Genomic DNA, 13,217 nt, shown 5'->3' on the forward strand with positions numbered 1-13,217 from the left:
AAACTCAACCCAAGGAACGAAACCCCATTTTGGCGCACCGGATAGTGCACTACTGGTGGAGATGGAAAAATGTCTTGAGCAAGAAAAACGCAAGCACTGGATAAAATTATCAGGTACGAGGTAAGCTAAGAGATTTATAAATCTCTAGAAAAGGAAGATGGAGGTTCCTTCTCCCAGCAGGCTAGTTTTGAGGAAAATTATATTGGTCACTGCCCTTTTAACCATCCTCGAAAGAGCATGGGCAAAGTTAAAACAGAAACATGCCGACTCTGTCAAAGGAAACCAGAGACGTCAGCACATAATCTTTATGAATATGAGGCACTAGACCGTATACGGTATAGCAATTCTCATACCAAGAGAAATGCGCGAAGAGGTACCGAGGAAAGTGCTTAGTTTTGTAGGAAAAAGCGTACTTTTCATGGTATGGTATTAATCAGAGAATTTCCACAGTAGACAAATATAGGCCCTAATGGAGAAAAGGTTGGTACTTCCATCCCGAAAGCCAGACAAACCTTCTGATCTTCCTGGTTCCTATTGGCCCATTAGTCGCATTAGTCCTCCTATCTACCCTTACCAAAACTCTGTTCCGAAGATTACTATCCATCATTGAAATTACCATTATTATTCTCGACTATCATTGTAATCTGCTCATTTCACTCTCATTGAATAAGAGAAGTATTGTTTGGGTGTATTTCGAAGAATTGTACTCATCTGACTGAAATACCTGACAGACCAATTCTGCCAAGTCCATTAGGGAACTTAATTTTTATCTTATGAACGTATTAGGGTAGGTGTTCCTCAGGAAGTATTCTTGGCTCATTTTATTTTTCAATTTACACTTCAGATATTCCACATGTTAACATTTCAATACATATCGCTGATGACGCAGCGATTCTTGCACCTCTTTACATACAACAAATTACAAACATACAACAATACTTGAATGAATTGTAGGAATGGTTAAAAAAAGGGATTCTTTCACGTATTTACTCTAAGCGCTTAAAAGGACATGAGGATCTTTAACAGAACAGAACAAAACACGTCCGTACCTAGCCTTTCGGCCCTACCGGACGTTTTGATTCTCAAGATGAGAGATGACGCACCTGCGCTCGCGACTGGATGGGCGTTACAACCGCAAGTTTTGATGTAGAAGTCGCCCCGGCCCCGAGGGGGCGAGACGGACCTCACTCTCCGCTTGTCCATTCCGAGTGGTTGGGGCTGCATTAAGTACCAGACCATGTGCCGCTTAAAGGGTATCCCCAGGTGGTTGAAATACATCGGCCTGAGTCGTCCCGCCGAGCTCTCCGGATAGAGAAGGCGACTTTATCTCCCAGAGTATTAGGGCTCCTCCAGCGTAAGAACTGGATCCACCCCGGCCGCGGTTTTGTTTAAAGTGGAACGTCTAACCACCCCCTAGAGGAATACTGCCCTCGGAAGGAAACCGATAACCCCAGAGCAACAGGTTCACAATAAGTTCTCGCCAGGAGCTCACCACTAAGCCACTACGAGTCCATTCCCATGTAGCAGTGTTTGGACTTGGAACATTTTCTGCTACCCCGTAGTTCAGATGGTTATGCATCCTCCCCCATCTACGCAGACATTATCTGGTACCCTAACTCTCGTGTGCCTCCAGACGAATCCAGCTTGTACTTTAGAGAGGGTGTCACGCTCTCAAAGCTAAATCATTATGTTGTGCCTGGATTCCCACTTTGCATCCAAGGGTTGGGAGAGGTCTCAAGGAAATGTTCCGAAAGACCTGGATTGAGAAAGGAAAGTGACCGAGGACACGAGACTCACCTTTTCAGGTTGCACCCCCCAGCCTTGGCAACACTGTACCACCCATTATCACCGTAGTCCCACATTTGATCGTTATGGCTCTTCTGGGTAGAAAAAAGAGACGAGATGGCCGTTCAGGCGTCGAACGAATCGACCACCCATCCCGACCAGTTCTCGGAGGAATCCGAGGTTGTGTGACCGCCCGGCACACACCTCAGATTGAAGCTGTTCATTCTCAGGTCCACATGGGTGAATTCAGGGGGAGAGGTGGTCAGTCTCTCCCCTTGGGTGTCCAGGGGATTCGTAGGCCCACCTATACGGGTTGTGCCCATTCCTCCCCGGAAGTCCACCCGCCACAGATGGTATTTGCTATTTGCTACTGTTGGTCCGGCAAAATGGGATAAATCAAAAAATGGAATATGGAAATAATCTCAATTAAAACTGTAAAAATACATAAATGGATTCACAGTACTTACCATTAAGCCTTACACATATGACATACTTTTGTACATTCTTGCTCATTGACGTCTCATGCACAAACCATTGTTTTTTATCCTCACAGAAGACTATAAAGACAAGAATTAAACCGACGTTATAAATGACTGAAAAGACTACTTGACTTACGATGAAAATTTGATATTGAATAGAAAGTTTTAATTGATAAGACAAAGACCCCTCTTTGAGCGTACGGTTGTGAAATCTGTGGCTCAACCAAGGATTCCAATTAACAACTTCTTCAACCTATTCAGTTCGAAATTATCCGTTAAATTCTAATCGCTCCCTTTTATGTTTCTAATTATATTATTCATAATGTCCTTAACCTCCGTTTGTACCTGACCTAATCAATACCAGTTGTAAAAATTACATCAACCTCTTAGCTATCAGAAAATCGTCCAAGAAAACCGAAAGTGGCCTCGGGACCTTCTCAGCGAAAATTACCGATGAGGTTTCAGTGTCAAGGAGTGCTCATATTGGGCAACATCTCCGAAAAATGACTCAAATGACTTAAGCAACGACATAAGAAAATAATATGTAGTTATTGAGTGATACGGAGTAGTGCTTGGGCAAGATTGAGATCTTATCGTGGAATGTCTTCGGTGAGCTAACCCATCATTTATCTAATGATATCTAAAGTAGAACGCATTTTATTTATTACATTTGTCATCATTAATGGTAATGTAGTTTATTGTAATTACATATCACAATTTAATCTTGAGAAATCTTGAGCCACCTGCCAATTTTTGCATTTTGAAATATTGCAACAAATATTGTTATTCAGAAATCGTGAGATGGGATCTGGTGTGATGTAGGTGTCAGAAAAACATTTTCTTTATCGTGCCAACGTTTCGATCTTTATTGAGATCATCTTCAGGGCTCAAAGTGTTTGTCTTCTGTGTAATTGTGCCATTCTTGCGTGTCGTGTTGAGTGGGCACTCTAAACATGACACGCAAGAATGGCACAATTACACAGAAGACAAACACTTTGAGCCCTGAAGATGATCTCAATAAAGATCGAAACGTTGGCACGATAAAGAAAATGTTTTTCTGACACCTACATCACACCAGATCGCATCTCACGATTTCTGAATAATTATCGATTAACGGTCACTAATCACCACACAAATTATTGTGCTAAATTTATTAGAAAAGTGTAAGGCCGATGACAGAGTCTCTTCTGAAATCATAAAAATTATTTCTTCACCCGGCTAGACTTAACTAAGCCTGTCCGAATCGAGATTAGACGGTTTCATACATCAAGCCATCGCGCTTTATCCGGTTTTAGAGAAACGCCGAGTCGAGGAAAAAAGTAAAATAGGAAGGTTTAACCGGGAAAATACATTCCGCATTAATATTAATAGGCCACCATCAATCTTATCTCTGTTGTAAATATTGGTAGCTGAGGAAGGGACTATATATTAGGGTATTTCTTGCACGCGGAGTTATCTAGGCGAACAATCTGAACGGCGTAGGGAGTGGTATGAGGGTCCAAGGGGGAAAGGGATGAGGGATCAAGGAAGAGAGGGATGAGGGAATAAGAAGAGAGATATATACGACGTCAACTCGAGTTCCGCAGCTAAGCGCATCACAGCCACCTGCGACGACCCTGACAGCTATAATGAGCCCCTCTTTGTCCTTTACTCAACTTCAACTGCCATGAAGAATTTTTCGTTTTAAGCGTTCTAATTAGACTCAAAATTGGGATAAAATTAAATTTATTCCAAATTTAAAAATTGTGTTGCCTTGAACAGCAGCCTGATTGTCTCTGATTACTCTGGCCATCAACCTATTTTTTTGAACCCTTTATATCTTATCACATGTTTCAGCTTTTTATAAGTTTAATTTATTGAAATAATTTTCTTCTCGTTTTCTTGTGAAAGATAGTAAATCAGTAAATAAATGAGTAAAAATAACTTCTTGGGACTTATTCATCCAGTTAATTTAAATTATTTTTGTAAGTCATTTCATGCGTACTGAATAGATTTACAAACATGAATTTAGTTTAAATATAGAAGTCAAAGACGTTTTTTTGATGAGATGCATGTTTAACAACAAAAAACGAGAATTTGTGGTCGATTGCTTGGAAAATTATATGAAATTATAATCCGGAATAATTTTATGGTGGCGATTGGGATTTTGGTTTATTTAGGCCGAATGGAAATGATCTAACTATAAGTACTAACAGTTTTTAAAGCTGGATTTGGGAGAAATGGTTTAAGTTAACATGGATATGCTTTTGGGCAAGATAGGCGTAACCATTTTCCCGTCATCGATTTCACGTTATCGGGGAGTGGGTTAGGCTAGGTAGGGTTATAGTTAAAGACGGATTTAGGTTAAGTAGAGTTAAAGTTTGGTTAGGTTAAGTTAGGTAAGGTTAGGGTCTTATTTTGATAAGGTTATGGTTATGTTTGGGGCAGATTTGATTAGGTTAGGTAGGAGGTAAATGAAAATATCTTTCTTTTGCTCTTTGTAAATACGCGGTAGTTTGTTTATGTTTAGGTAGTTTCTGAATTATGGTTAAGAACAGGTGTGGTTAGGTTAGGGAAGGAAGTAAATGAAAATATCTTTCTTTTTTTAATCTTCAAAAAGCGAGATAGTTCATCTAGGTTTACGTAGTTAGGGATAAAGCTCGCTTTGGTTAGATAGGTTACCTTGCATATCAATCAATGTTTTTCCGCGAAGTGAATGTTTTGACTTGAAAAATCTTTAAAAATGATTTGTTTACAATATCTTACTTAAATATGTATATTCATCGAAAAAAGACGTATGCAGACTGTTTACTCATTTATTAATGATTGTTTTTATTGTATTTTATAAATAAACATTATATCTCTACCCTGAGAAAGGGCAACTATAACTGGAGAGCTTAGCAATTGATAAAAATCTCTCAGCTGATCGATTAGAACCCTGATTCACTATCCATCCCAAATAAATAATATTTAATCAATTTTTTATTCAATTATAGCCATTTGTGTTTACAAAACGATGAGTTTTGTATATGTAAATAGGCAATAAGAAATTAATTCGAGGTCGATTGTTTATAAAATTAGAATATTAAATTATAATCCCACTTCGACCAGAATCAAATTTTATTTGGAAAGCCTTTCCTTTGTTCAGAGCTTAGGCTTAATGAAAATCTTCTTAATCTTAACATATTTTAAAGCTGCCTACCCCGTAAAAACGAGAACTGCAAGCTGTTAACTTAACGAAAAGAAATAAAAACAAAAAAGCGTCTGATAGTTGACAAGACGCAAGGGCTGGCGGACGAGGATGATGATGGTGAAAACGAAGCGGGGGTTTTGAATTCCCAAAGCACAGCAGCTTATTGTTTTTTCTAGTTTTTTAGGTTCAACTGTTTCCAGGCTTCTTTTAAGAAGTAATAGGACGTTGCTATTAATGCTGCATAATATCTGTATACCTACGAACGGTGTCATCATTGAATACATCCGCTTTCTGAAATTCCAGTGATCTGTATGTCGCCCTATGATTCCCTTGAGTTATACCCAGTCTAACTGTAACAATATGCTTGCCATTTTTGGTGAGGGTTCTTTAATTATGAATTTACGATGTCTGACGCTAATGGAGTTTGGCAACTTCTCTTTTTGTTTTTTGTAGACCCGTTGTGAGATGGAGGAGTCTGTGTTTATTCTTGTTATCCCAAGTATAGGTTCTGGAGAAATACCTATTATGGTTTTGCTGATTCTCCTCTGGCCAATTTGTCTGCTTTTTTATCATCCGGAAATCCTTTGAGTTCTGGCATCCAAGATATTGTCTGGTTGATGTGTTTTCCCTGGGTTTAGAGATTTTGGATGCCTTCACTGATCATTTTGAATGTGACTTTTTTAAGGGCTAAGGCTTTGAGGGCTTCTTGACTCTCTGATCTATGAGGATTTGTTTAGGGGTCGGGTTTGGTTAGGTTAAGAAGGGTTTGATTTATTGTTCGAGGCGTTGTTAGGCTAGGGAAGGTAAGGGAGGTTTAGGATTATGGGATGGACAGGTATTTAGGTAGGTTTAGGGACGGGTATTTCAAGTTAAAAGTTTGCGGAGTGATGATCAGAAGCGAGGGAATTTATAAAAATTAATTAATTTTAAGTAGTATTTATCCGTCATATTTTATTTTCAATCATGAACAGGAGAATTTGAAACTTTTGAACTTGAAAGTGACAACATACTAAATGTCTAGAATTAGAATCTTATCGTTCATTTATACTTTTTCCGTTCACGTTCTATTTCTTTGATTTTATTATTTTCAATAGATTTTGAGTACAATAAATAAATTGGTACGACGATTTTCTGGAATAGAATCATCATTGGAGTTTTTGTGTGGAAGAAACGTTGAGGCATTGATATGTGAACGCGTTACAGCATATACAGTTTTTCCCAAAGCAATGATCCGTAACATTTACGTAACAATACTAAATATTGTTTAAAAACAATGCTTATAATCTAGACTTTAAGTTTAAAAACAATATTATTTGGTATAACAACGTTGCTGCTTACCATAGAGTTAAAGAAAGGCTGACAAAGGTGATCAGTAGGATTGTACTCGGCATCAGGCCTTCCGATGCGTCCTGTCTTTGAATAGCTGCGATATTGTCTCCATCTGAAACACGGTAAAATTTTCAATTATATCTTGAAATTGATTTGTTTTTGGTGGGTAACAACCAAAATTAGGCGGACAACCAGTGACCTCCTAGGTGATAGTATCCTACAGATGAACAGTACTATTTGAAGATGATGATATTTTGAAGCAGGGGTTAGCTCAAACAGTCTATTGACTTACCATAATTTTCGTAGTTCCTTAGTTCATCTCAATTCTTCATCTTAAAGAAGTAGGTCAGTGACTGTAAGCGCTGTAATCGTCTTTCCGAGCCACATTGGTACGCTTGGTTCTTTACTGAGGTGTTACTTCGCTTTCAAACATAACATGGGTTGAAGTTTCTTCCTCCTTATTGCATTAGTTACCAGCAGGGCCATTTTTATGTATATAATGACAGTATGTTTTTGCTTGGATACTAATCCGTCAACAGAGTTGCAACATACACTTTTTTACGAGGGTATATTAACTACAGGTAAAATGAACCCTCAGGATGATTACAATGACAAATGACTAGATATATAGTTCGGCATGGCCGAACAGTTTTGACGGTTTAGCCTAGACTAAACGCCGTACTTTTGACCAAACAACATTTTTTTATACACCATTTTTATTTTTTACTTTTTTTAGCGCCATATTTATCATTTTTAATACCAATAGAATAATATCCACGTTCATTAGTAAAAATATTGATAAAATAAAACAAAATACTATATAATGATAATATTATATGTACATAATCGTGTACATTAATAAAGATATTTACAAAATTAATCAAAATACCTCAACGACAGCATTTTTTGCTTGGATACTAATCCGTCATCAGATTTGCATACACTTTTTTTAAAGAGGGTCTTTTTACTACGTGGTTATGCGAACCCTCAGGAAGATTACAAGAAAAAAAAATACATACTAGATATATAATTCGGGAAGACCGAACGGTTCTGACGGTTTAGCCTAGACTAAACGCCGTACTTTTGACCAAACAACTTTTTTTTATATACCGCGGCACTTTTAATACCAATAGAATATTATAATATCCACGTTCATTAATAAAGATATTTATGAAATAAAACAAAATGCTATATAATGATAATATAGTACCTATATAATCGTGTACATTAATAAAGATATTTACAAAATTAAACAAAATACCTCAACGACAGCATTTTTTGCTTGGATACTAATCCGTCATCAGAGTTGCAATACTTGTATTGAACCCTCAGGAAGATTAAAAGAAAAAAAATACATGATATATAATTCGGGAAGACCGAACGGTTCTGACGGTTTAGGGTATTTTAGCTGCGAGGTTATATTAACATTGCGGATGATTAAAATGAAAAATTACTAGATATATAGTTCGGCAATACCAAACGGTGTTGACCGTTTTACCTAGACTAAACGCCGAACTTTTGTCTACACAATTTTTTTTAATACACCGTGCCGTTTATCTTTATCAGTTTTAGAATCGCGCAATGGCGTTTAACGAGATCGTGTTTTGTTTCGCTCTTCAAAAGTTTTTTTTCCGATGGTTTATTCTAATTACTTAATACAACTAACCTGAAACTTCGCCACTGGGTAGAGGACGGTACCAATGATGTGTAGCGTTACTAACTTAAAAATCAATTTAAATGTTGTAAGTAGCGAAAATAAATTGGAAATTGCACCAGAAGTAGGCCAGCTATACTACGTAAGGATCGCTCTGTCAGCAGAAAGACGTAGGGGTAACGCTTATTATTTGGAACGAACATGGAAAAATTCAGAGCGTTCAAAACCTTACTCTTGCCCCTTTCCCCCTTACCTAATCTACTCCAAGCCCCATTCTGACCGGTTAGGAAAAGATTGAAAATATGGGGAAGAATAATATATGCCCTTCAATTTCAACTTACCCAAGAGCTCAAATGTTATCAGGAATTACATAAATGATCCTACAAAAAAAGTCCTATATTATGTCTTTAACTGGAAAGGAACAAAAATCAACTCCGAGCCAGACTGAAAAGAATTTCACACTACCAATTCAAGTGAAAGAGAAGAATAGTAGCCAAAGAAACGTTATGGCTTGTTGAAAAGCACCTAAAGAAATAGCAAGAAATTAAAAGTTACCTTAGCACTAGGAGAAATACTAAAAAAATTAGGATAGTTAAACTAACATATCTATTTAACACTGCTATCAGATTGAATTATGTTTCCAGCATCCGGAAATATGTCTACATATTTCATTATGATAAAAAACCCGGGAAAACGGTGAGCGAGGTGAAATCATGCAGAACAATGTCGCTACTATCAACTGTCTCTAAGCTCTTTTAAAAGTTATTACTTAACAGAATAAAACATTAAACAATAGACCAACAGTCGTAATAGCAAACTCACTTGAAGAAAAACAAATTTGTTCTTCCATGATGTCTCATAAGCTTTTGACAAGTTCTGGGATGAAGAACTCATCTCTGCTAAAACGAATGCTACCAAAACAGTAAATAGATACTGTCAATTCTACCTAACTGACAGACATTTGAGACAAAAGATTGTCAAACAAAAAGATCAATATTCAGCATTAAAAACAATAAATTCAGGAGTGCCTCAGTTAATTAAAATTTTTGTGACATTTATTTATTCTATATGTATTATTGTAAAATTATTGGTCTAATAAGACCAGTTTTAATAAATAAATTTAAAAAATGTACTTAGCAATATAGTAGTAATGATATTCATGATTATTAATGAAAATATTTAAAAAAAAAAAAAACCTCAACGACTTCATTTTTTACTTGAATCCGTGAGCAGAGTTGCAATACGTTTTTATTACGAGGCTATTTTAACTAAGAGGTTATATGAACCCTCATGGTGCAGGTGTTTTTTTTATAAGCCCATTTGTAAGTTACATACATACATTTTTTTAAATTGAAAAATTACTAGATATATAGTTTGGCAAGACGGAACGGTTTTGATTGTTTAGCCTAGATTAGACGCCGCATTTTTGTCCACACAATTTTTTTAATACACTGTCCTTTATATTTATCTATTTTAAGTATCAATATAATAATATAATATTAATAATGATATTTACAAAATAAAACAAAATACCTCAACGAATTCATTTTTTGCTTAGATACTAATCCATCAGCAGAGTTGCAATACTTTAATTATGAGCGTATTTTAACTAAGCGGTTATATGAACCCTGCAGGTGTATTGAATAAAAGCCCATTTGTAATTTACTTAAATACATTTTTTCAAATGAAAAATTATTAGATACATAGTTCGGCAAGACCGAACGGTTTTGACGGTTTACCCTAGACTAAGCGCCGTTTTTGTACTACTTTTATATTTGATACACTGTGCCCTTTATATTTGTAACTTTTAAGTGTCAATATTGTAATATATTAATAATATTATTTATTTTTTATTAAATAACGTTTTATTATGCCCTTATATATGATATTTGTACTTTTATTTTCCTGTCTACCTGTCCTATGCATTTTTTAAAATCCGAATTCACATGTCAATATATATATANATCGAAACCATAACTTTATTTTCGATGTAAGAAACTAATTTTTTTAAAATAACATTTATTTAATATAAACTCTAACTTTACACAAGGATTCGATTTTTAAGTGTCTATACGATTCGGAGTCCAGAGTGAATCTGACAAAGACGGGTTTTAATGCTTACAATACATTCTCTGAATTTTCTGAATTTGTTCAGTGGTCGTTTCTCGCTGAATTATTTTTGTAGTATCCAAAATCCATTTGTGTTTGTTGTTATTAGTGCGGTTCATGTTTATATTTATTAAATAGAACGGTTAGTTTGTATATCTCTTTCTTTATATATGTATGTAGGTGTCGTTTAGTTTGTGTGTATATTATTTTGCTGTGTTGTATATTATGCCTTCATCTTTCTTCTATATCGAAATAAATTTGTCTAACGTAGGAATACAATTGACGAAGAAAACTTCTTGTTTAAATGTAAAATATTTTTCCTGTCAGACTTAGTCCTTGTACGAGGACAGTACAAGAAACTACTTAGGTCACCTTTAAGGAGATTAAAGAGGATTAACCGAAAGGTTTAAAGGACAGATATTGTCCGAAGATTGGACAGTTAATGAATCTTCAGCACTCTAATAAAAACGACGATTTAAACTGATGGTGAAAACCGAGCCAACTCGGCTTAAAATCGTAGTTTCTTCGTTAATTTTCAGGGACAACGCAGAATTATGTCTTTTTCAGGGAGAGGGGACTTTAAGATAAAAGGCATAATTTTTAATTGGACGAAGGAGTTTTCTCAGCATAGAATTGAAACATTCTAAAAAAATTGGATGGGTTAACTTGCTGGCTTGAACAGTTTTATAATTACATCGTAAAATTGATTGAATTTATTTAAGTCTAATCCAAAGTCTAACAGCTTAATAATACCTATAACAAATTAATAAAAACAAGCCGGCTCAGAATTATCACACTTTTCTTGATAAAGGAAGCATTTAGGGAAAACCAACACGAGTCAATCTTAAGATTGTGCATTGAGCTATGGTACACAAATATTGTCAGTGAACATTCAAAGTTCTCCCGCAAGCAAACAGTTTATATGAAATCGCTAGGCTCATAAACATATTAATTCATTGTACAGAAATTGCATAAGTATATGTAGTCTGCAGTATATGTAAGTTCGATTTCAACAGAGGTCATCATCGTCAGATTTCCTTTTGTGTACTGCGGGGTGATAACCTCTCTAGTACTCTCTAGTATTTTTACTTGTTTATTTGTTTTTGAAAAAAAAATCAAGGTGACCTCTGCAATCATCCTGACGGGCCTATACTGGTTGAGTTGATCTGTCAGACGCCTTTCGCAATCTTCAATGTATTTGTGTGATTCTATTAAGTCAGGTCTTTTTTATTAGGGCGTGTGTGTGACAGCGTTTTCTTTCTTTGTCTGTGCCTTGGGGATTGAGTCTGGGTTGTTTTAATTGTTACAGTCGGTCATTAATTGGTCCTGTCCTTAAACGATAATACGATACTACTGACAAAAGGGAAATACAAAAACGGACTCAAAACAATACAAACCACGTATAACGGATACAGAGCAGTTAACAAACTATTAAAGAAAATATACAATACATTTAGCCAAAAGGTTCTAAAGATAAATTTATAGAAATGAGGTCGATTTTCTCCACCAGATAAGGTTGAGAGGTTGTGACCTCTTTCTGCGGATTAACTGAACCCCAGTTGAAGTGATTTAATTGATTTACGTAATTATGCAAATCTATTTAGTATTTCACCAATAAGGTCACAATTATGGCAATTTTTTAAATAATTTCTTTTCTTCAGTTTAATCTAAATTAACAGAGTTTATTTTGGTTAATGGGATTATTACATTATTCGTATTATTTGCGTATGATAGTTTCATTTTAATACTTTCAGCCAGTTATTTAAGTGATTTATTGGTAAAAGTAAGAGGACCTGAAGTGAGGTAATCTAATCTAATTCGTCCGTAATCCCAATTTAACCCTAACATAATTTAACCTATAATAACATAAACTAATTTAACCCCCTGAATTTTTGTATGTAGCCAAAAAACATATCCATTTTAAAATGAGACGGAAGAGTAAACGGCCTCTGTCTCCAAACCCGGGACCTTAACCTCACAGTGATGAGCGCCCTGTCAACCACTAAACCGTTACTGTTATCGACGCCCCAAATTAGTTATTATTTTATGGTAAAAGTTAAAGTAAAAACAACGACAAAAAAGAAATGTCACCAATCGTGCAGTTTCTGTTGATTTGAACTTTTAATCATAAATTATATCCTTTTTTTAAATTCCATAATTTTCGTAGTTCCTTAGTTCAACTCGATCCTTTATCTGAAAGAAGTAGGTCAGTGACTGTTAGTGCTGTAATCGTTTTTCCGAGCCACATTGGTACGCTTGGTTCTTTATTGAGGTGTTTTTTCGCTTTCAAACATAACATGGGTTGAAGTTTCTTCTTCCTTATTGCATTAGTTACCAGCGGGGTCATTTTTATGTTTATAATGTTTATGTTTTTGCTTTGATACTAATCCGTCAGCAGAGTTGCAATACACTTTTTTACGAGGGTATATTAACTACAGGTAAAATGAACCCTCAGGATGATTAAAATGACAAATTGCTAGATATATAGTTCGGCAAGGCCGAACAGTTTTGACGGTTTAGCCTAGACTAAACGCCGTACTTTTGACCACACAACCTTTTTTGCTATACCGCGCCATATTTAGTTATTATTTTATGATAAAAGTTAAAGTAAAAACAACGACAAAAAAGAAATGTCACCAACCGAAATCGTGCAGTTTCTGTTGGTTTGAACTTTTAATCATAAAATATA

The 13,217-nt window shown here is 35.6% G+C and overlaps 1 protein-coding gene across 2 annotated transcripts in view; it reads right to left on the bottom strand.

Annotated features, from left to right (window-relative positions):
- Positions 1–13,217, bottom strand: part of LOC106669329 (igLON family member 5-like) — a 123,472-nt gene that overhangs the window by 10,302 nt on the left and 99,953 nt on the right. For both annotated transcript variants that reach the window (XM_024227155.1, XM_014398734.2), the window contains one exon: positions 6,775–6,877. In XM_024227155.1, coding sequence (XP_024082923.1) covers positions 6,775–6,877 — 103 coding nt within the window. The remainder of the gene's footprint in view (positions 1–6,774; positions 6,878–13,217) is intronic.

Source organism: Cimex lectularius, unplaced genomic scaffold, assembly GCF_000648675.2.
Source record: "Cimex lectularius strain Harlan isolate CLEC.00 unplaced genomic scaffold, Clec_2.1 scaffold35, whole genome shotgun sequence".
In the NCBI taxonomy this organism is placed as follows: Eukaryota; Metazoa; Arthropoda; class Insecta; order Hemiptera; family Cimicidae; genus Cimex; species Cimex lectularius.